Genomic DNA, 23,397 nt, shown 5'->3' with positions numbered 1-23,397 from the left:
GCAAGTCCTTTTCTATTGCTGCCTTAAAAAATCCTCTCCAGGATTTTTCTTCCTCAGGAAGCCCTCTAGTAACTTCCCTCCACCCATGACGCCTTTAACATCTCTATATACCCTCACACGGAGAGCTAGCTCTGTTTTCCTTTATGCTGTTACTTCAGCAGCATAAAAAGGAGGAGAGAGTATGCAAGTGGGGCAAAGAGCTAACATTAGTTTTCCCTATGCCTCAGGATTTTCTGGAGAATCTTTCACTGGTACTCACATTAGGCGGGTTTTATTACTTTAACTTAAAAGTAAAAATCATCACGTCTCCAAAGCAAAAGAGAGAGAAAAAGAAGGGAGATCCTGCACACAAACCAAGCCTAGAAATTAAAGAAAGGAAGTTCTTGAGGTATATACTTACTAGTTAACCTAAAACCATATGTCAATCAGAGGAAGGGCAAGTTTGCTGAATTATCAGAGTGACAGGATGCCACAAAGTTTCTCTGGTACCAGTAATAGGCTACAAACACCCTCTCAAAAGGCTATCAGTTTTGTGTTTAAATGATCATTATACTGCATCTATGTCTCTTAGACATTGCTATTTAATCTAGAAACTCATTGTTATTTAATCTAGAAATTGCACTAATTTCAAAGAAATTTTCAAATCTAGCATAATGACTTGATTTCATTTCCAATCAAGAAAGCAAGGTGTAAGGTGGAGCCCAGGAAGGAAATGAAACATTAAGTGGAATTCAGCAGCATCATTTACGTCCCAGGATCAGAGCAAAAGCAAAACCTAACCAGAATACAGGCAGGCTTCCTTCTTAGTTTGAATTAAGATCAAGGAGTGGTGGGTTGAAACACATAGTGTTTATTATTTAAAAACACATCAAAAGAAATACGCTACAGTTAAATCAATCTACTCCTCATGTTTGGATCTGACAGCAGAGCTGCTTCCAAACCATTTATTGAACAGCTTCTTCAAAAGACTGGCTGCACAGCAACACCACGGTGGATGCCCACAAGCTGTACAAGTCAGCAATCTTGTTTGCTTGGTCTGGGGATCAAGTTGCTCATGGTTAGAAGCAAGACAAATTTTAACAGGTTTAGAGACTTCCAGGATGACAAAACATTTGCTGCAGAAGTCAGCCCACAGAAGAATATGTGCTAACACAGCCTGAGCTAAAAGAGCAACCACAGATCATGGGACAGCTCAGAGCTGTGAGATCACCACAGGAACATAAAGGGTGCCAGTTCGAAATTCATGGACACCACCAGAAACATCCCTTCACTGCCTCCTGTGGGCTTTACATCCAAAGCTCTGTGCATTGGTTACCTTGCAGCTGCAGTTTTCATCCATACAACAACAGAGAGGTTCTTTTTCAAAACACTGATCTCCTGAAGGGGAAAAAAAAAAAAAAAAGAAACCACACTTCAGCTCCAGGGGCCTTGCTCCACACAGTTGCTACCTTGACACCTTTCCTATGGCATCCACCTCGGAGTAGATACAAGCAAGGATTGAAGGAGAAAACTAAGAACAGACACTATTGGAGTTGCTGCCACAGCCAGCACTCTCCAATCTATTTCTATTTCCAGACATGGGAACATGGAACCCCCTTCACCTCTGTCAGGACACAGCACAATATTGTCCCTGTACACTGGTCTTTTATATCTCCATTAAAAGCTTGGAATTTCAGATTTACCACAGCTAGCTGATGCCAGTGGGTACTCTGAAGTTCAGGAATTAAAAATGGTTGCTCATTCAAATAACAGCTGATTACAGACTGAGAGCTATCATCTCATTTTTAATACCTTGTCCTACAAAATGGTTATGCATCTCCAATTTCTTTCTGACTAGAATGGCAGACAAAATCATGCATCAACTGGTAGGAAAAAAATCATTGCATAGCAGAATGATTCATTGCTCCCTAATCCACCTCCCAAAAATTTTTGGTGGTGTTTTTGGGTTTTTGTTTGGGTTTTTTTGTTTTGTTTTAACACGGCCACTTTCATACCAAATCACAAGTTCATGACTATTTGTCTGGCACAGCAGCAAACAAGAATTTAAGACAGAAGTCATGAACTCTGTGCTGCATCTCAAAACACCACAGAGATTTTATTGCAAGAATTGTTATCCAAGTTAGTCTGTGGCTTGGACACATCAGTTAAAACCTTATTATTCTGCAAAACATACTCAGTTGTCAACATAACACATCAGGACTTCGTCTTTAATGGAAGGCCTGTAAGACAGCACAGGATAAGCACTATGATCTCCATCCACTCACTGGTTCAATTTGTCAGCAAGATTTCAAAGATCACCACCTCCTGAACTATGTGCACTCAATCTCCTTTTAAAAGGACAGCTTCATTGTAGTCTTTCCATCCAGCTAGAAACAAGGACTCACTCATGTAAGACATTCAGAGAAGACAATCTAATGGTACAGAACGCAGGCACAGTGGGCATGGCTTAGTGGTAAGACTATTAAAGTGGGAATGGAAATACCTGCTCTGCCCCTCCCTCTTAGCCTCTTGCCTCAGTTTCTCATCCTATTTTTTATTTGCTCTATTACTAGTTGTAAATTCTCTGAAGCTGAATTGATTTCCTTTGTGACAGACACACAAAGGTCCCAACTTGCTTGGGGCCCTGGGGGAAGATCCTGTAACACAAATATAATTAGGTCCTAGTGATAAGGAGTGATGTACATAAGACTGTGAACTCAGACTCCTCAGTTTTGATCACTTAACCTCAGCAGATCTGAGACCAATCACAAAGTACAGTCCTAATCCACTTCAGAGATTTAGAGACTACAAAACGCCTGGCTGCAATTACACTATGAAAAATGGCATCATTGGCCTCCAGGTTTATTTTATTTTAATGAGTCTTTAGCAAACGTGCTTAGTTTCCAAAGAATGTTTTTACAACAGCCAGCCTTACCCAGCCACCCTGGGCTTTGGCCGCTGAACTCCAATCACTTCTGCTGAGGTTGCAAGAGCTCAGGGACTCACCAAACCAGGGGCTCCCCACCTACAGTCTGGACTCACCATTACACGTTGTCCTGGTTTCGGCTGGGATAGAATTAATTTTCTTCCTAGTAGCTGATACAGTGCTGCGTTTTGGATTTAGTATGAGGATAACGTTGATAACACACTAACGTTTTAGTTGTTGCTAAGTAGTGCTTACACTCGTCAAGGACTTTTCAGCTTCCCATGCTCTGCCAGGTGCACAAGAAGTTGGGAGGGAGCATAGCCAGGACAGCTGACCCAAACTGGCCAAAGGGGTATTCCATACCGTATGACATCATGCTCAGTATATAAGCTGGGGAAAGAAGAAGGAAGGGGGGGACGTTCAGAGTCATGGCGTTTGTCTTCCCAAGTAACCATTAGACATGATAGAGCCCTGTTTTCCTGGAGATGGCTGAATACCTGCCTGCCGATGGGAAGCAATGAATGAATTCCTTGTTGCGCCTTGCTTGCCCGGGCGGCTCTTGCTTTTACCTATTAAACTGTCTTTATCTCAACCCACGAGTTTTCTCACTTTTACTCTTCTGATTTTCTCCCCCACCCCACCAGAGGGAAGTGAGCGAGAGGCTGTGTGGTGCTTAGTTGCCGGCTGGGATTAAACCACAATACACCTATATCTTGAGAGAGGTGGCACAGACCTCCTTGAAAGCCGAGCAATTTCCTTCTGGTGATTTGCAAAATCCAGTAAAGAATACAGGTTCATCTCCCACAACGGTGCTGGCTCAGCAGGTCAAAGTGAAGTAAAAAGTAGTGTAATGGTTATTTTTAATCCCTAATGTATACAGATCTGTCAAACTACCCAGGGAACAGATCAGCTGAGAAAGAAACTGTCAGTTTATAGAGCAACTTTCAGATCCAAAGGCTCTTGGTACCATTGCCAGCTCAGAGTTAGTAGCCCTAATTTGCAAATAAAGAAACTGCTTGAGAGTTAGAAGTTACAGTCTAAATGACCTCTAATTTTTTGTGCCTTCAGTCTTGGGTTCAGTTTGGGACATCTATGACTTAGGAAGCTCAGAGCTTTTGAACAGAGGCAAAACCTGTCCTAAAGTGTTCCCATCTTGGCCACACAAACATGTAGGTGCCCAACACTTGGTAACTTTTATAGGTAAGATCCCAAGGGATCTGCTGAAGGTCGAAGGTCAAACTACATTAGGAATTGATGCCAACAGAGTCCCGAGTCCCAACTCTTGGCTCTAATCCTGAGCTATGGTTTATGACAATATGGAAAAAACAAAGACAGCTAAAAGGTAAGCAATGTACCTTAGTCTCCTTGGAGCCACCTGTTTGCCTTTCTAGCCAGAATGACCACTGGAATACCTGTGAACATCCCAAGACAAGGACGGTGTACACTAGACAACCTAGCTCATTACCACCTGCCAGTTTAGATTTCATTAGGTTCCAATGGAAACTAGCGCTAAATTTTATTAGGAACCAAGTGAAGGAGCAGTACAGCTCTACTGTGTGCAGCTGCTCTGGAAGGGGAAGAAATCCATACACTATGCTTATTTGCATGTCCTCTTTTTTCATCTCTTTTGCACCTTGACAGTAGAGGAAGAAGAAACTGGAGTCCTCCTGCTCCACATTATCCGTGCTGCCCTCATGCTGAGGGCTCCATCCAGAACAGACCGGCAATAAAACTTCACTTGCCACATGTGATGGAAAAGGACACTTCCGAATGGTAGACTGCTCCAAAAGGCTGCTCTTTATCAGCCATAAGGAAACAATCACACACTTACAGGGAAAATCCAGACTCCCTGTTTGGAAGACCAGGGACCTGAAAAATCCAAGGGATTTATCCACACAAGTGAGACACACTCCCATGGGTAAAGTACTAAATTTCTGATACAGGGAATATTTCTATGCTTGCAAACACCTAATCACATTACATCTTCTGCACAGCCCATTGTTGAAATCCTTGCTTTAATTCTTCAACAGATGCTTCCTAATATGGACTAATACAGGTTGCATTACATCCCTCTATTTTTAGCACACATGTTTTTTGGCCATAACAACTGCTATTTCAGGCCAATTCAAACCTGCAGAGAAAACACAGCTAAGAGACAATGATTAAAGATGGGGAAATGCAATGTAGCAGTAACATGTGTTTAGGATTTATACCTGTTCAGGGAAAGCATTCCCTCCATTTGATACCTGCATACTAGCACTTTTTAAAATTATTACCAGCTTTGATCAATTGTTAAAACAGGTTAGAAGTAACTATACAGAGAAGCAACGCATTGTTATTTTGTGAATTAAAATGTTGATCTTCCTGTTTTTTCACTATATGCATCTCTCTATGCGGCACATTTGCATTAAATAAAAACTGGTTCATTTAAACTGACAAAAGGGTTTAAAGCAAACCCACATTTAAGAGTAATTTATGAGGTCTATATCATAAACATGAAATAACAACCTTCCCTCCAAAGACAAGCTGCTCTCTCTCATGCTCCTGGACTGTATTTTATATCAAATCCCTTCTATGTAAGGGGACTTTAATACATCACTGGAGACCTTTGGAAAAGTTATAACAGAACTTACTTTTCCCAAAGAAACAGAAAGTTTTATGACATGGTTAGAGGAGATTCCTATGCTTTCATAACATGGCTTGATTCTGACTTTAACATTGATATTTTCTCTCACCAAGAAAAACTGAAAAACTTTTCCCATCCATAGACTTTGATGGCATAAGAAACATGCAAAATACATGACCAGATCTCAGCAAATTAGCTAAACTACTGCTGTTCCATGATAGTTAACATAACTATACCCATTTACTGCAGCTGAGGGTGTTGTGGATATTGTCACGTGGAAACAGCTTTATTGTATATATTATAAGGTTGCAGGGAGACAGGGCAATGAAAGAAGCCCTGTCTCAGGTGTTTTCTACCCCCATTCTTAGCTACTGAGGGTTAATAAAGGAGATGGGCAGACCAGAGAGGACTACGGGGGAGCTGTACTATTTCCTCTCGGTCAAGAGCTCTTCTTATGGGGTCAGAGATTGGTGGGAATCACAGATACTGTTAAAACACAGATTAGCCCTGCAGCTACCTCTTGTCCCCACAAATAAATTGAGAAGTCCATTCATGGATGTCTAGGCCAAACCTGAGGGCACTGCAAAAAATCATGTATGATGCATTAAGAGAGACCTCTTTCTCTCCCCACTTGGCTCACCCGTAGAGAAATTCTTACTTATGTGTATTAAAACCAACAAATAAAACTCCCTATGACTCCATTCCCTCTTCAGAAAGACCTCTAGTCCAGGACCTTTGACAAGAAAGTCGCCAGACTAGTTCTTTAAAATCAGAACAGTGTGTGATAGCAGGTTTGTACCCCATATGGAGCCCAGTGTCTAGAGATGAGAACCGAAGAAGTGTTTCACATCACTGGTGTGAAGCTATTTCCCATGTTCCTAATGACGCCATGCTTCAGAGCAAATGAAACCCAACCTTTCCTTCCTTCCCCCTCACAGCATATGCACCTGGAAACCTTTTAATAGGTTTTCTGTTTGCCTCACAGGGGCTCGTGTTCATTCCTGAGCAGAAATGTGCATTGTGACTTGAACTCTTTCTCCTGCTGGATGACAGGTGATAAAAATAATACGTATACACATATCATATGACTAACAATAGCACCTGGCCCATGGTGATGGGATCCGTCCTTTGCTGCTGCAGCACTTCAGAATTTAAACAAAGGAATTAAAACATCAGCCCTGAATCTACAGACCTGGGATTTTTTTTTAGCCCATTCGTAGGCACTTTCAGATTCAAATCTCAAAGATCCAGTCATGCAAGACCCTAAGTACTTTCCCACTCCTGACTGCAGCCAGATTAATCCTCTTATACAGATTATTCCAGGAGAAATTTGGCTCCCCAAAGTTCTCCTGCAGCTCTAAAAATAATTTCAAGTGCTGTAGGACATGTTACGCCACTTAGACTAAAAGAGTTGTTTTAGAGGTTTTGACAACCCCTTATCAAACCAGACTGCTAGCATTACCTAGCCCCAAGGAAATGTTCAGCTCAGTTTCCCTCTCCCATGGCTGGGGTCTGTGAGGAAAGTACTGCACTTCTGGGTGGAACACAAGAGGAATGCTCTTGGAAAGCTGTGCTCTCTATCCCCTCAGTAGCGCTGACACATGGCACTTCCTAATTAAGTTCATTTTGCTTTCTTAAAATGCTTTCCTCCTCCCCCTACAAATACTCACACAAGTCATTACATCACCATGCATGTTTTTTTAACAATCAATTAAGTTCATATATCACAGGACCATTGCTGCAAATAGAAATTTGCCATTGAACAATTTAGCCCTGTTTAAATTCTTGTGACATGATCAATAACTAACATTAAAAATTCAGCGTCTGATACTTTGTAATTTATTTGAATCCCAAATAACCCCACACCATGCCAGGTACCGCTGAATTATAAAATTTTACGAAGAAAATATCTTTAAAGGTGATTCTTGTCTGTTAAGAAAATACAAGAACAACAGCAAAGGACTGAAAAATGCCCAAGCGTGGCGATTTTGTGGCTTTGAAAAATACTGGTTTTATATTGTATTTACACAAATATGTATTTTTCTGTCTATATTGTTCCACAATACAGGATGTGTATCTAAAATGTCTAGCATGTGAATATTTCCTAAGTATTTACAACCTCCATTCTTTCCTGCCAAGTTTTAGCCTGGGTGAGCCAAATTACAAGCCAGTGAAAAACAACCTCTAGTACAAATATGATCAGTCCTTCACTCTGCCGATGTTGGTGAGTACCATAGTAAAGAGAACTTCTCCCAGAAGAAACTCTGGAAGCATGCCCCTAGATCATCATTTCCACACAATTTCATTAGGAATGGACCTTTTGTGTGTCAGAGAGGATTAATTTTTTTGTTTCTAAACCCCTTGTGCACAAAAGTTAATCCAAACCAGACAGGAGTCAATTAGGTCGTTAACGTGCTAAGCCTATTAACAGCCATGACTTACATTTCTTTCCCGCAACAATGAAAAACATTCAGGAGTCTGCCTTTAAGTGGCAAAGCCCATGAGCAATTTCATTATTTTATGACACAGCTACTTGAAGCAGTGGCTGTTTGCATGAGCAAGCAGCACTCCCCACTGTGCAGCAGTCGGGTGCTTTGCTCTCCCCAAATCCAGTCCTAGCTTAGCCCCGCAATTAGCATCAGGTAGGAGAAAAATCCAGTCACAGAACAAGATCCATAGCCTTAAATAAATTTTACATCACACTGTTAATCTCCCTCTGCCTCCAAGCTCAGATACACACTCAGCCCATGTGGCCTGGCCACCACCTTTGCATGACCTGAGCTATGGTAGTAGTGTGTGCATGCATGCCCAACAAATATGAAGAACTTCAACAACTTTGCTTGCAGTAGGGAATTCTTGTTCCTCAAGCTGTGTATGGATTAGGAACCTAACAGATATATAATTAATTTTGCTGACACACAGAGTTAAGTGAGATCACATCATGTCAGACCAAGGGTTCACCTAGCCCATGCCATGAGGTCCCCCCCAGGCTCAGGACCTGCCTGTCAATCACCTCTGGGCCAACCTGAGGAGGACAAAGCTTGTAGGGAGGATCCCAGCAACTGTGGGGTCTATTCACATTCGCTTTTGGACACAGCAGAGAAAAGCAGCATGTAGTGGGTCCCCAGAAGCCTTCAGGAAGAAGGAGGTGCTACTGGGAACACTTTTTTTCAGCGTCCCCTTTTAGTGTCTTATTTTTACAGTTCTGATACCTTGGTACTCACTCACCTCCTCTTTCCATTTGTGATCCCATGTAATTACCCAGTCTCTCCCCCATTTCCTTTCCTTTAGTCCCTCTTCTCAGGGAGGGAATTTCTGCTCCTAGACAGAAGGTCAAAAGGTTCAGTGGCAAAAGGATGAGGCAGATTTCCTGGGCTGATTTTGGTTCAGTTCAGCTTTTAACTAATAGCTGTCTTATTTTACAGTGTAAGAATTTTGTAATGCATTTTCTATGAACACAGTGCTGCAGCACCTACGGTACTTGGCTAGGAAATCAGAGTGGTGATGAATTCTGATGCTTCCTCTAAAAAGAGACATAGGGGATCTGTAACTCTAACCAGAACTAAGATTTCATACTCAGAGAATCAAAAAGAAGATTGGCTTAGTCTGAACCCATGAGAATGATAAACCTGCTGAACTACTAAGAGTTCAACTCCACACAAGAGAAAATAAAGTTCCTGGCTACAGGATTTACCAACAAGCAGTGCCAGCTAGGAGGCAACCTTATGAGCAAGCAAAGGTCATCCCTGCTGGTACACCAGCTTGCTTAAACAAAAAAACCAAGAGATACAGGCAAACTTTAAGTTCATGGCTGCCTATTCCAGTCAGTTCCTTCAGACCTCTGCTTCCACTGCTGTTCCCAATAAGGAAGCCTTTTGTGCCTCCGGCTGCTGCCATGTCCCTTTATGTCCAACAGCAGCACTTGTTCCTGATCACTCAACTGTTCCCATACTGGTGGGTCTTACTCTTGTACCCATTAAACCTGCCAGTCCTGCTTCCCATTTTGTCCCATTGGCAGCCCAGTAGAAGACAGCATAGATGCCTTGACCCGCTGCCTCCATTTAGTATGCAGTCCATCCAGTAGAAGGCAGAAGCTGGAATACTGATGGGGTAGTGGGGCAGGAGAGGAATAAAAGGAACAGAATATATAGGCACACTGAAACCTAAAGAAGAGATTTCGCGGAGTTCATAAAAAATACTCTCTACACAATGCATCCATACAGATTTCCAGAAAGGATAAAACTCAACTGCTCCAAAGAAGCCAAAAACTAGACCAGTTTATACTAGCTGATAATCTGACTGGCTTTAAAAATGGGAGAAGACAGGATATGATCAGTGAATAGAGTTAGACATTTTCTCTTGAAAAATGATAGGAAATAATAATATCAACAGCTGTTTTATTATTAACACCAAACAAAAAACTCACCCCAAAATGAAAAGGGTGCGAGACAGCTGCGTTTTTTTCAGGGTTTCAGCTGCTAAGCATTAGAACACCAGCAAGGTTTGCAGCAGCTCACAGGCACACACTGTAAGTGCAAAAATATAGTAAACCTACTGACCTTCTGTGGACTGGAGAAAGGTGAAAGACAGGAGAAAAATATCGACAGGAGGACTGTCACCAAAGAACTGGATCTCCTTACTATTAGTCTCCCATTCCAATGGGGACTCTAGGGCATAAAATCAGATCCACGATTACAACAGTTTAAAAAACAACTTTAACAGGCTGGGTCACAACTGAAGACTGACAATTTGGAACATGCCATCACCACCTCACATACCCACGGAGACCCACAGGATTTAAGTCCAGGACCCTAACACTGGCATGGTGTGTCAGCATGACACTGGAAACTGAATCCAGAGCATTAGAGAATGTCTACTATTAACTGCCAGACACATAATTAAAATCTAAATCATTGCCATTTCTCAGGAAGCTGGTTCACCTCTCAACTCTTGTTATACTACAGAAACCCCACTGAAACAATGCACCTCATATTGCTAAACTATTTAAGCAGAAAAGCACTAGAAATTGCTTGAGAGGTTGTTGTTTGGTCCAGAACAGCTTCACACACGAAGCACACCTGCATTTCAGCTGCTACTCTATCCACAGCCAGGGTAACAGGATGGCAGACAAAAACTGCTCAAGCACTCCGCCACCTAACTCACATAGGCTTCCTGCTCTCACAGCTGTAGCTCCTTCAGTGTCCAATCTAACTAGATTAAAGTTAGCCTAGGGATATCTATATGAGTTGATATCACATTTTGGACTCTCAGACCTCCAACATGGATTCACAGATCTCCAAGGAAAACTAAAGATCTGAAAAGTTTCTTTGCTATCTCTGTGAGCTCATTCCCTCCAACACAAGGCAAGAGGAAAAAAAAAAGTTCCATTTATCTCACAAAACCTTAAAGCAAACAATTTAAAAGTTGCCACTCAAAGAAACAAAAAGTCCTATAGCATGAGAGCTAGAGCTTAAGTTTGACAAGTCAAACTCCAGAAAGAAAAAGCAAAATCAAGTTCCTAGTTAAAAAAATTACCTTGCTCAACTACATCTGGCAGTTTCAAATGCACTTAAGCCTATACAAAAGCAATAAAAAAAAAAAAACCCAAAACAACGAAGTCTGCCCAGTAGACCGCATACCCTGATATACTCTATTATGGATGGTGTGGTCTGCTAGACAGAAGTAAAAATGATGACATGCGAGAAGCTGAAAAAGAAAGTAGATTGTTTTACAAGAGAAACTGTGCATCTCTTGCCCTCTCCAGATATCTTTTCATCCTGTTATGAGCTGGACCCTACAGATGATACTTCTGATTGATATGAAAATATATGAAGTGACACTTTCCACATTCTGAAATGCAAGGATCACCATTCTATCCATGCCTACTTGGCACAACTCTAGTGGAAAGGTGAGATGAAAAGAGCACCCCTCACCACTGACTTCAGTTTCAAAATTTGGGCCTTTGCTAAAAGCATCATGAATACCTTCCTGAGCAGCAGTCACATTGCATGGTTAAAAGAGAAGTTTACTCTGACCCATCACAAAGTTTATCTTCTCACAAATTGAATGCTACAGCATACGTCCTAACAATTTTTATATTTGTGATGTGGCTCCTTCTGCCTGAAGTAGCAGAAGGATTCATTAATGCATGCCGTTTTTCACTAGCTCCAGCTGCCCGAACACTTGAATTACAAAATACAGACATATCTGGCAGAACAACAGTTAAAAATGTAATTGCATACTCATGGCTGTTCTCTTGAGCCACTTCAAGCTCACCTGCTACAACCTTGCAGTGCTCATCAGGAATGTGCGACTTCATGGGATGGCTTGGTTTTGTGGATCGTCTACGCCTGATGAAGTGTTCTTTTCCACTAAATGAGGTCTCTGATGTATTCACTGGTTGTATTAGCATGTGCTCTGATCCAATTTGGATATAGCCAACCTGTCCACAAAAGAGAACAAAAAAACCCCATCAGACAGTTTGGTCTCCTAACCTTGTCTGTCCAACCCAGTCTGAACCTAGACCATTTCACTGCAATCATTATTGACAGTGTGAGGAAATGAAAAGTGATTATGATCGTGTTCAGTCTGCATAATACAGACTAAAGAACTTCATCTGCTTCTCATTTATTTTTTATATCACTGAGCACTATTTAGAAACATCATTGTGCAAGGCACTCTACATGTACAAAAAAAAGGTGGGGGGTTCTTGTCAACACCTTTCCTTTCCCTTCTTCCTCTCCCTCCAGTGAAAGCACCCCTCTAGCTGGAAGCATAAATATGTATGTTTTATGAGATGCTCAGCTCACATGAGGACAAATAAATCCTATTAACAGAAATCCTTTCATGATCAGCTTTCTAATTGCCAGCTAGAATTGCGTTGTTATTAAATGGCATTTACCATCTCAGTAGAGAAAAGAGGTAAGATTGCCCGCAAACACGAGACCGCCTATGTGTGTCACTCTTGCGGACAACGCTAAGTGAATTGAAGTGATGTTGTAAGTATGACTTGCAGAGCCACCCACATTTTTTTGTATGGGGACCAAATACCTCTTCTTGACTACAACAGGGGCCACATAGCACTGCTCTCCCTGCAAGCCATGGGTTGGGTTTCAGGGGTCAAGCCGAGAAAGGACTGTTGTACCTTCCCAGTTACGAGCTTTTCCACCATCTCTGGAATAAGTAACACAAGGATGGCAAAGACCCTGTCTAATTAACAGTAGACTCCATAGGCTACAGGTCAGAGCACTAAACTCCTGCCTTTCTTGCACCAAGTCCACCCCTTACACCAGGGCTGGCAAGAATATCTTTGGAAGGCAGCTTCTGCCCCAGGAGAGCCCTCCTTTGCTTGCAACCCAGAGTTTTTAAGGTTCTTTTATGCCTTTTCCACTCCTTTTCAGGCAGGAATGGAAGAGAGTGAAAGCAAAGATATCACCTTAAAACTTAACAAAGCTTCCAGGTTCAGTAATCAACTCTGAGGTTATAACGCATTGGAGAAAGTGAATATGTACAATGAGGGTTTCTTACTTACTTTTCATTGTACTAATCCAATGATTATTTGTATTGCAATTAAAAGCCTCGAAACAAAGCTCTTTCCCATATACCCCCTTGGGAGAACTCTCTAGGCCTGATCCACCTTCTTCTGCTAGCAACAGAAGGCCTCATCTGGCCTGCCAGGAGGCATCAGATTGTGCCTATGGTACACCTTATAGGTACAGGAACTTACAAAGGGGTCCTGCTAGGTTGCATACCTATAACACCCATCCTATACATATAAAGAGAGACCAGACTTTTTTTTGCCCCCCTCCCGCCCCCCCCCCCCAGCACTGCGTTCTGTGCCAGCCAGGCAACCATCCAAATAAATGCTCTGCACGTACATGCAAATACTATATATTCAACAGCTGACTGTACTAATATGATTTATAATATACATTACATACATACTGTATATTGTACATTTCCACACCTCCCTGCCAAATTCAGTCCTCACGTACACCCAGGAAATCCCTTTGGCCTAGTATTTCCAGCAAGAGGAATTTCTGCTAACAGAAATGAGAGCTCTCTTCTTTTGACAGCCGTACTAACTGAACAGCATTCAGGGGAAACCAGGATCTCTCAGAAAGGGTCACTAATTTTGAAAGTGTACTTGGGGAAAAAAAAAAAAAAAATCAGTGTCTTTATTTGCCATGGCTGCAAAGCACGGTGTTAACAATTAGTCCCCTGTCTCAAAAGAGACAAGAGACACCTCTTTTGAGGTCTTTCAAAAGAGAACTTGACCTTGGGGCAAGGTCACTGATTAAGCATAAAATGCCTTGACACCTCCCAGAAGGGCTCCCATTTACAAAGAAAAATTGACATTATTTCTTGGCCCTACAGAATGCATACCAGTTTACAAGACCCACTCTGCCCTGGAGTTTGCAAAAGGGCTGCCTCTTCATTTAAATTAAAAGTTGGGCTTTGTCAGAATTCTTTCAGAGACAGCAAAAGCTCTAGTGACTTATTCTTCCAGCCTCCTTTACGATGTTCTCCACTACTTCCCCTCCTTGTTCCAATCTTCCAGCTGGGAGGTAGCCCCAGCCCCCTTTTTTAATATAGGTTTTAATTATTTAGAAGAAGGGTTGTAAATCTGGTGCCATGGTACTAAAAGCCACACCAGAGCTCCTGAAACACTGCCAACCATTTTTGTTGGTGCCAAAAATATGTAAGAAGTCAGTTTCATCACCACCCGACGTTATCCCAACTTTCTGGCATCAAGTGTGAAAATAATTTAAACCATTGGAAAGGACTTATGTTTCACATTTGCTTTGGAATTGTGAAACCTATGGAGGGAAAGAGCCATGCGTCTTCACCCTGGAATAGGTTAAGAAGCAATCTCAAGTTTAATCTGACAAGCCAAGTAGAGTTTCAAGCAGGAAGGATTTGCAGGATCGGGCCTGTAAAGTACTCCTAGGGAGTTAAAATTTTCCCCAAACTTGCCAGTTGGGTTCTAAAGAGTCCTCAAACCTGTTGGCCCAGATGAGATCTTTTGGACCTGGCAACTTCAATACTCCGGTCATTATTTTGCTTTTTCCTTAAGAAATGCATTCCTCATGTTGCGTCCCTCAAATCCTCCAACTACCAGACACCTACTGTGCTAATCCCAGCATGAGGTATCAGACATGAGCACTAGACAAATACTCTACGCTTTTCTTCTCCAGTCTGCGTGGTGTTCAGGGACAGCAGAAAGCTGGATTTTGAAGATAAAAAAGTAAAACAGAAGACCATGTAACTGTCAGAGCTACTTTTCTCACATCTCTGGAAATTATTCCAATTGAATAAAATGCTTTGGATCTGCCAATTCATATTTGCCTGGGGAGATGCATATCAAAAGCTGGGATACTCCCTCTTGTCCTTCTTTCACTGTGAGAGCCCGTACGAACAGGACCTGCCACTGTGCCAGACCCCAATATTGCGTAGTGTCCGTGAAAGCAGCTGCTGCCCAGCCCCACCGTCCCAGAGCACCTGAGACACAGGAGTCATCAGGAGCCCAAAAAATTCAGAGGGGCGTAGAAGTTCATCGTCATCTGCATTATTAATCTAACCTGGATTTTACACTTAGTATGACAGGACCATATAGCTGACAGCATCATGCAGCTCAGCTAACAGGAAAGGCTGGAATGATTTCAGCCTCAAAAAGGCAGGCAACCAAACTGACAAGTTGATTAAAATAAACAATCCACACTTCCCACTACAGCCCCACTCACCACTGTGCTTAACCATGGCTATATCTTTCATATTAAGGATATTTCATAGCCTTAATTTAAAAGTCAGCTCAACATTGCTCACTAGCAAAAAAGGCCCTTTTCTCTAAACCACCAAAATATTCTCACATGCTCTTATCCAGAGTTTTATATATACATTGGTCACTCGAGCAATCTGCTCACTCTCTAATCTACTCTTGTACCACCAGTAGTTCACTCTTCTTCTACACATTATCTTCCTTGCCACTGGAGCTTTCCTCAGGCTAAATGACAGCAGGGAAAGGAGGAAGGTCCTCACATGTATCACTGAAATTACAACAGTAACAAGGGAACTGATAGTGCTGGCGCTCAAGTAGCATTCGTAATCACATCGTCCTGCTTCGCTGGCTTCACTATTCTGTCTCTGTGCCCTGGTAGTACTGGTGGAGCTACAACAGCTCGAGGGCTAACCCGGGACAGGAATACAGTTCTTGAATGTTCTCTGCACATGGTTCTGGACCTTCCCACACATTAATACTCTCCAACAGTTACACTGTTTTTCCAGCCCTTTTTATTTTCACAACATCTTTGAACGAGATCTGTGAAATGCTGAATCTTTAACAGATTTTTCTTTTGCTCCTAAGTGTTCATTAGTTACATACATATGAACACGCTGAAAAGAGAACAGTTTTAAACATCTGACAAATTCCAACCCCTTCTCAATTTCTCAACTGTTACACTGTAAATCTTAGTTTAACCATTTCCTCAAAGTTAAAAGGAAGTTAATATTTAAAGTGAAGAACAAAAAACAACACAAATACATTTTAATAAACTTCACATGGCTTTTAGTCCTGTCCTTATTAACCATGCTTCAGCTTTAAGTTAGTTATTATTTACAAGTGCAATTCAAGCAAATTTAAAACCAGAGCTTGAAATTAGGTCTTGCTCCAGTGTCATTTCAGGTTTATACTCAGTTACGACAGCAGATCATACCCAAGAATATCTAACTGCACCTCTGTTCCAGCCAGCCCCAGCCTCTGAGTCTGCTAAACAAGGAAACCACAACGTGCTCTCCCTTTTGTCCACTGTGGAAGGGGAAAGAAAATGCCAGCACAAAGAAACCCAACATGGTAATTTTAAGAGGTTTAACTTTTCAGCTTGTGGACCAGCTATGGATGAATGCCAGACAGCTCCTCTTGCAGACAAGAGAATTCACCAGAGCTGAAGGTTTCCTCAGGGGAAATCGTATCATCTTATAAGGCTAGCATGCCTGCACTGCCCTGCTTCCCTTAAGGAGCAGAGGCTTTTGCAGTCACCGGAAGGGCAGCACTGCCCTGTTCCACACAGAAAACACTCACTACCACTGGCCAGGGATTGAGCTCACAGAGCTTCAGACATCTGCTCGAAGCCAGGCATCATGTCCCTCTATAGGCAATGAAGAAAGGCAAACACCTCCAAAGGGATAATTCACCAATCTAAAGAACCTAAGAAACAGGACAAACCGTCAGAGGAAGTGCTCTTTGGAAGTGCCCATCTTTCTCACTCTCTCTCCCCTTTATAACCAGAGTCAGGCTTAAAACCAAGCCTCTTCTGTATTCTTCTTCCTCTTTTTCACAAGGATAGAGATGATTTACCATTTCACTAGGAGTCCTTTGAGTTATTGCTCATTCCCTGGAGCCTGCAGTCCAACCTACTCAGTTCTCTTTGCTCTGACTGGCCTTCCATATTGGATCCAAAATCACACAGAGATGTCCAGTTCCTGCGTAGACACTTACACCCACCTGGAAACCAGTGGGAGATCAGAGACCCTAGAAGAAGCTATGCATCCAAACAGTGTTTGTATCTGGTCCCACAACATCATTGATGAACAGCAATATGGGCAATAGCAGGGACAGAATTTCCCAGGTACTGCAGCTAACCGGAAAATACATTTCTGGCATTTAACCTTGTTTAGTACCGAAATGCACAGTCATGACTTTATAATAGTCAGTATTTTCCCTTATCACCTCCACCAGACTCTCTGCTCACCAGAGCATCTCTGCCCAACCTTCCTGAAAAAAGGAAACACCTGGCTGACACAAAGTCCAGAAGGATGCTCTATCATCTCTCCTTGCCCATACTTGCCAAAGCTTGACTACATCTACACCTTCACAAAATTAGTGGATGGTATCAAACTGGGAAGTGCAGGGGATATACCAGAACAAGGAGCCACCATTCAGAAATATTTTAACAGGCTGGAAGATCTGTCCACCAGGAGTTGCATAAGGTTTAACAAAGGTAAACGTACATGAAGCTTGGAAGAAAAGAAGCCCTTTTCTTCTCTGTCTAGACTGTATGAGACAATACTGCAAAATGTTTAAGGTTTCCCAACTTCCAGCATGTATTTCTTAGGGTGCAGCTTCAATTACTCTATTCCATCCTATAACGAGAAAATCACCGTTCTCATTCCATGAGCCCTTGTAATGCACACCATCTACTTCCACTGATCCAGTCTGCACAAGGAGTCTCACTGAACTCAAAGGAGACAAAAATGTGGTGTGAAAAAGTTAAATGAACGAGCCTGAACAGGAGGGGGCCACAATCTCTTATCTCATTGGAGAAGGACGATCCACTTTAACTAGAGACAGGCCAAAGAGCAGTCCTGAACCCAAAGCCAGAGACTGCAGATTTCAAAATGAAAAAGAGAAGTTACTTAGAGTTAAACCTCTGCCTCTAAATGCATCCCAGTGATTTTCAGCTGTCAAATAAGGTTCCTGAACAGACAAGAGTTTTCAAGTTCATTTCTAAGTCAAATCTAACGCTCATTTTAACATGCACCCATGACCCTCTTAAAACTGTAACTGCTTCAAAAATTTAGGTACAAGAAATAAGAAAAGCCTACTCCAGTTGTAAGGTACTGACACTGCAGTCCAACAGACTGCATAGCAGTCCAGCACTTCAGCATGTGAGAGTGACTCTAGCACGAAAAAAAAGTAAAAAATTAATACATCAAACAAAGTATTTGGGAATCCCACATTTTGCAGACAGCTTGAGGCAGCATTCTGCAATGTACAGCTGGGGAAGAAGTCTCCCCAAAGAGCACAGGATCCTGCCTCTCTCTCTTATCTTGGGTCCGCAGGACAGATAAGCCCTGCTAGTACGCAACAAAAGAATCGTTGCGATCACAGCACAAATACGCGGTGCTGAAAGGGCCTCCTCTTACTGTGCTCTCCGGGCTTCAATCGAAAAAAGCTCTACAGAAGGTAACATTCTCTGCCAAACTTTGCTAGAGAGGGTGAGGGCAGCACACAGAGAGCAACAGTCAAAACCTAACTGTGAAATTGCACCTTAAAGCAATGGATGAGTAGTTCTGAGAGGTATCAAACAAACTGGAATTTCCTTTCTGCAGAGAGACCTAAAATATGTCATCTAGGAACTGATCTCAGACTTAGAAGAAGAGACCTTGGTCCACTGCACAACTCAACTCAAGGTAACACACACTGTGGCCTTACAAAGCTGGAACTTTCCAAAAGACAGGCAATTTCCCGTACTGCTTACTGTCCTCCAGTGTTGGTCAGACAAGTTGCAGAACTTTGCTCCTGCCTGTGTCTCCCCAGCACCAGGAAAGGACAGTTCAGTCCTGCAGTGTGGTCAGAATCCAAGTGTTTACACAACTGCAATCCCCAGACGGGATACAGTCCTGCCAAGTTGAAATGCTTTTCAGGAATATAGTACCTCTTGTCTACGCTGCAATTCCCAGGTTGTCAAGAGGGACAGGAGGGTTGGAATATCCTCACATGCGGTACTTTAAATGTGCAGATGAGACCTTAGGTACACCAGTCCTAAACGTGCCGTGGCCTGATGTAGCTACAAGAGCGTGGCCACCCTTCTCAATGCAATTGCAAGCTGTAGCAGGAAACTACAACAGACCACATACTGGTTAACAGCAGCATCTGCAAGCAGAGTTTAAAAAACAAAACACAGCCTTTAGATGCCACACAGGGAATCTGATATCATTACCAGGAAGCAATTGCTCAGTCTGGTTGTAGCTCAGTTTTCATGCCACTGTGTCAGGGATTTTGTTTTTATTAGAACTTCACTTGCCCTGATCATTTTGTATCACTTTTTGTGTGATTTATGGCATGGTTGAGGAATACAATTACAACAAAGTCTGAGCCAGCTGGAGATCAGGATACAGTATTATTAACTACCCTACTTCTTAGCAACCAGCTTTTCTGAATGAGATGTCCTGATCATCCAGTTCGAGTCCAATGAGCGCTCCCACACTGGAGTTTTCAGGAAATCTTCCACTGCAGCATTAGTGCTGCTCGGGAGACAAATGCCAGGAAAAACAGGCTGCAAGGTTTCCACTACCAAGGTCTTTCTTCTAGCCCAGCATGCAGGCCTTGTCCATATCCCCAGCTGTGAAGCTGTGCTGCTGACAAGGGCAAAGCCTTATTCTTTCTGCTGCAAAACAAGGCTTAAGGAAGTGACTGGAAGAGTCAAAACCTACTGTAGTGCTGGTCTTGGTAATTTAAATCTCTAGACTAGGAGGCAAAAAATTTGGGCTCTGGAGTCACCCGATTTCAGTTCCACTCATGGCAGATTCAAGACTTCCTAGATAATTTGAGGCAAACTCTTAATTCCTCTGATCCCAGAAAACATCTTACCACTAAATTACACAGCTTTCACTACAAGTATGCTGATTTAGTGTGGCCACTGCAAGAGGCTGCATAAATACTGAAAGCTGGGTAAAATCTGATATGTTTCACCTTTAAGAATAGACTTAAGAAGCCAAAAGGTCAATTTAGCTAGAATAAGAAGGTCTGTCTACATGGTGATATGATCAATTTAATGAAACCATTTCAAAAGTTAATGAAGTTCATCTTAAGTTTAGGTTCATCCTAAAGACACTTCAATTTTCTGTTCTCTGAGTTTTCAGTTCACAAGGGTGTTATAAACCTTACTCAGTCATATGTAGCATGCATCTGCTTTGACCCCTTTTTCCCATTCCTGGTGATTATCTGAATGAAGAGTAAGTTAACAGATTCCTCGGATAGGAAAGGAGTATCCCAAAACGCAGAAACACATCCCTCTCGACACATCTGCGCACACCACTCTCAGCACTCCCAGGACCAGATCCACAGGCAAAGGCAAGCAGAGCTTTACCAACACTGCCTCTTACATGTGGCAGTATTGGTTTTGGTCCCCAAAAGGTGCCACAAATGAACAGCTTTGACACTGATTGCTTTTTGATCCCAAGTTTATCTAGCTCAGTTACGTCAACTTAGTCATTGCTTAGAATTCATGTGATACAAACAGATATTGCAATATTATGGCTCATATTTGCAGAGTAATGAACAAAGACTAACTAGTCTTGTTTCTTTTCCAACTTTTCTACTGGGAATATCGCCAATCTTTTTCACTCCCCCTCCTCCATTCCCTGATCTCAGGCAGTTAATACTGTGCCTACAACTACATTCCTCTTTTTAAAAAGGTTCCTTCTCTGCCTGTTTGTGCTTTTCAGCTCTGCTGGAGAAGGTAGCTTTGGAAGCCCAGCACTTCATGAATGGGATTAACAAAATGTGCCTGGTGACAATAGAGCTGTTAGTGATTTAAAGCTTGAACTAAAGATATCAGTTTTAAACTCTGAGGAAGCTCTCAGTGGTATACAGCTCAATTTACAGTGCCACTCAAACACACAGCTTCTCAGAGCCACTGGGCTTTTTTTGTTTGTTTGTTTTTTAAACCTGAGGCACAGCGCCCTCAAATGGTTCAGGAATGAAGGCCCAAGCCCCAAGTGCGGAGCACATGAAGTGCTTCTTACCACAAAGTTTAAAACGAAATCTCCATCAACAGGTCTGTACCGAGAAGTTAAGCACACATCCCAGGACTATGTACTGGGAGTCTATGCTTAACGCCCCAGTGACTTTCTGAAGTACTTCCAAGTTATCAACCGTAATTACAAACCACCCATCATCTTAAGCATCTAAGTCTTCACCACTGAGAAACACAAAGGCTGTCCCACACAAGATCCCCCCTTCTTATCAGGGCACCTGGTGGAGATCCCAGGCCCTGAGGAGCCACCTGAAAACGCTACAACCTCAGGTAGAGAAATCTTGACACCTGAGGTGAGAAAAGCATCCCCAAGCAGGATGGTTCCTCGGACCACTCCAAAGGTGTCCCTACACCACAGCTCCCACGAAACGCCCTCACACACCAACACGGATTGCACCAGCTGGGAGGAAAGGGCCTGCTGAAGACCTGAGGAGCCCGCTGCTCCAGGCTTTACTGCTGAGGCCATGCACAGCTGCTGGAGGAGGGAGCCAGGCAGGCAGGTGATCAAGTCCCCGCAATGGGACCCAGCCACCAGCCAAATGGCATGGGTATAGTGACAAGAGAAGGGTCAATCAGCCAGGACGCTCCTTTACAGCATCCTCAGGCCCCATCGCCCATCCACAGCCGACATGCTGCGGCTGAGGCCCTCGGACCCTCAGGCATGGCCGAGGCTGGGGCAGCTCCCACAGCAGAGAGCGGGGATGGACGGAAAACCCACACGGGGGAGAGGGAGACGAGGGGACGGGCAGGACAGCGCGGGAGCGGGCAGGGAGGCGCCCCGCGCTGAGGTGAGGCGAGCACTGCCCGACGGCCGCTTCCCGCCTCCACGGGGCAGGGCGGCTGCGGGCAGCTCCCAGGGCGAGGAGCCGGGGCTGACAGGAAAATCTTCACGGGGGACACCGGAGACGCTCGCCAGGGCCCGGGGAGGCGAGGGGACGGGCGGCACAGCGGGGGAGCGAGCGGGAGGTGCAACCGCGCTGAGGTGAGGTGCGGGCACGGCTCAACGGCCGCTTCCCGCCTCCGCCGGGCTGGGAGTGGGGCGGCGGGGTCGGGCAGCTCCCGGGGCCGGGGCTGACAGGAAAAGCCTCGCGGGGACGGCGGAGGGGCTCGCCGCAGCCCGGGGGGGGGCGGTCGGGGAGGCGGCCCGCGCTGAGGGGAGGCGGGTCGGGGTGGCAGTACCAGCCCGGCGCAGGTGCTGAGGGAGGCGAAGGAGTCGCTGCGGTTCAGCACGTGTCCCGTGTAGAAGCAGAGCCGCTCCTCCGGGGGCCGCCGGGGACTGGGCGTCCGCCGCGCCTCCCCGCGCCGCTGCTCCACCACGAAGCCCCGGGCGAGGAAGCGCAGGTCGCGGCGGAGGTGCAGGTAGAGCTCGGCGCCGGCGGCGGGCAGGCGGAGCAGCAGGGCCTCCGCCGCCGCCCGCTGCCGCGGCAGCGCCCGCCGGCGCCGGGGGCCGCTGCGATCCCCTCGCACGGCGGGCGGCAGCAGGTGGATCTTCTCCAACGCCACTCGCTCCGGGATCACCACTTCCAGCTCCGCTCCGCCAGCTGCAGGCGAGAAGGAGAGAGGCTCAGGCGCTCGCACCCCCGCCGGCCGGTCCCGCGGCCCGACGGGGCGGCCGGGGGCTCTGTGCCCCGTCAGCCCCCCCTCCCCCTCCCCGCGGGGACGCCCCGTCCTGCCGGGGCGAGGACAGCCCTGCGCTCGGATTCCGGCGCTGATACTCATGCACTGGAAATTGTGAACAGGCTGCAGAGACAATGGAGCCAGCGGAGGAAAGGGATTTATTTATCTATCTCTCTGTCTATATACACACATATATGAGAGACAAAAATGTGCAGGGAAGAGAGGAATAAAGCAAATGCTAAAGCTACTTGTATCATTAAAAAAAAAATATAGCTCAGACACAAGCATCGCATTTCACCAACCCCAATAAAAATCTGCAGGGAGAAGGGGAAAAGCAGAGCAAGCCGAAGCCGCAGCCAAGGACAGTCAGCAGCTTTCCACATGAAACGTTACAGCAGCAGCAGCGAGAGGACAGGAAAAGAAAATACAAAACCCTGGAGCAATTCATCCTGTAGACTGGGACCGCGGCCACGCAGGGGATCCGGTGCATGCCCTGCGGTCTGCGCCTGCATGCTGCCGCCCGGGGCCGGCGCCCACCGCCCGTCCCGCCGGACCCGCGGCGCGGGGCTGCCCGCGGCGAGGGCTGTCAGCGCCGCCGGGGAAGGGGATGCCGGCGCGGGGAGCCAGGGGAGGGAAGCTCTACCTGTGCCGGCGTCCAGTCCCCAAAGCAGCAGGCAGGGAAACACGAGAGGCAGGAGGCAGCCGTCAAACAT

At 44.6% G+C, this 23,397-nt stretch overlaps 1 protein-coding gene across 1 annotated transcript in view; it reads right to left on the bottom strand.

Moving 5' to 3' along the window:
- ADAMTS17 (ADAM metallopeptidase with thrombospondin type 1 motif 17) overlaps positions 1–23,397 on the bottom strand; it is a 191,965-nt gene extending 168,568 nt beyond the window's left edge. The window contains exons 1-3 of the mRNA XM_075159828.1: positions 23,328–23,397; positions 22,247–22,608; positions 11,808–11,973 (exon numbers count right to left, since the gene is read on the bottom strand). Coding sequence (XP_075015929.1) covers positions 11,808–11,973; positions 22,247–22,608; positions 23,328–23,397 — 598 coding nt within the window. The remainder of the gene's footprint in view (positions 1–11,807; positions 11,974–22,246; positions 22,609–23,327) is intronic.

This window comes from Calonectris borealis, chromosome 11, assembly GCF_964195595.1.
Source record: "Calonectris borealis chromosome 11, bCalBor7.hap1.2, whole genome shotgun sequence".
NCBI classification, from domain to species: domain Eukaryota; kingdom Metazoa; phylum Chordata; class Aves; order Procellariiformes; family Procellariidae; genus Calonectris; species Calonectris borealis.
This window is presented reverse-complemented; position numbering and strand designations above follow the sequence as displayed.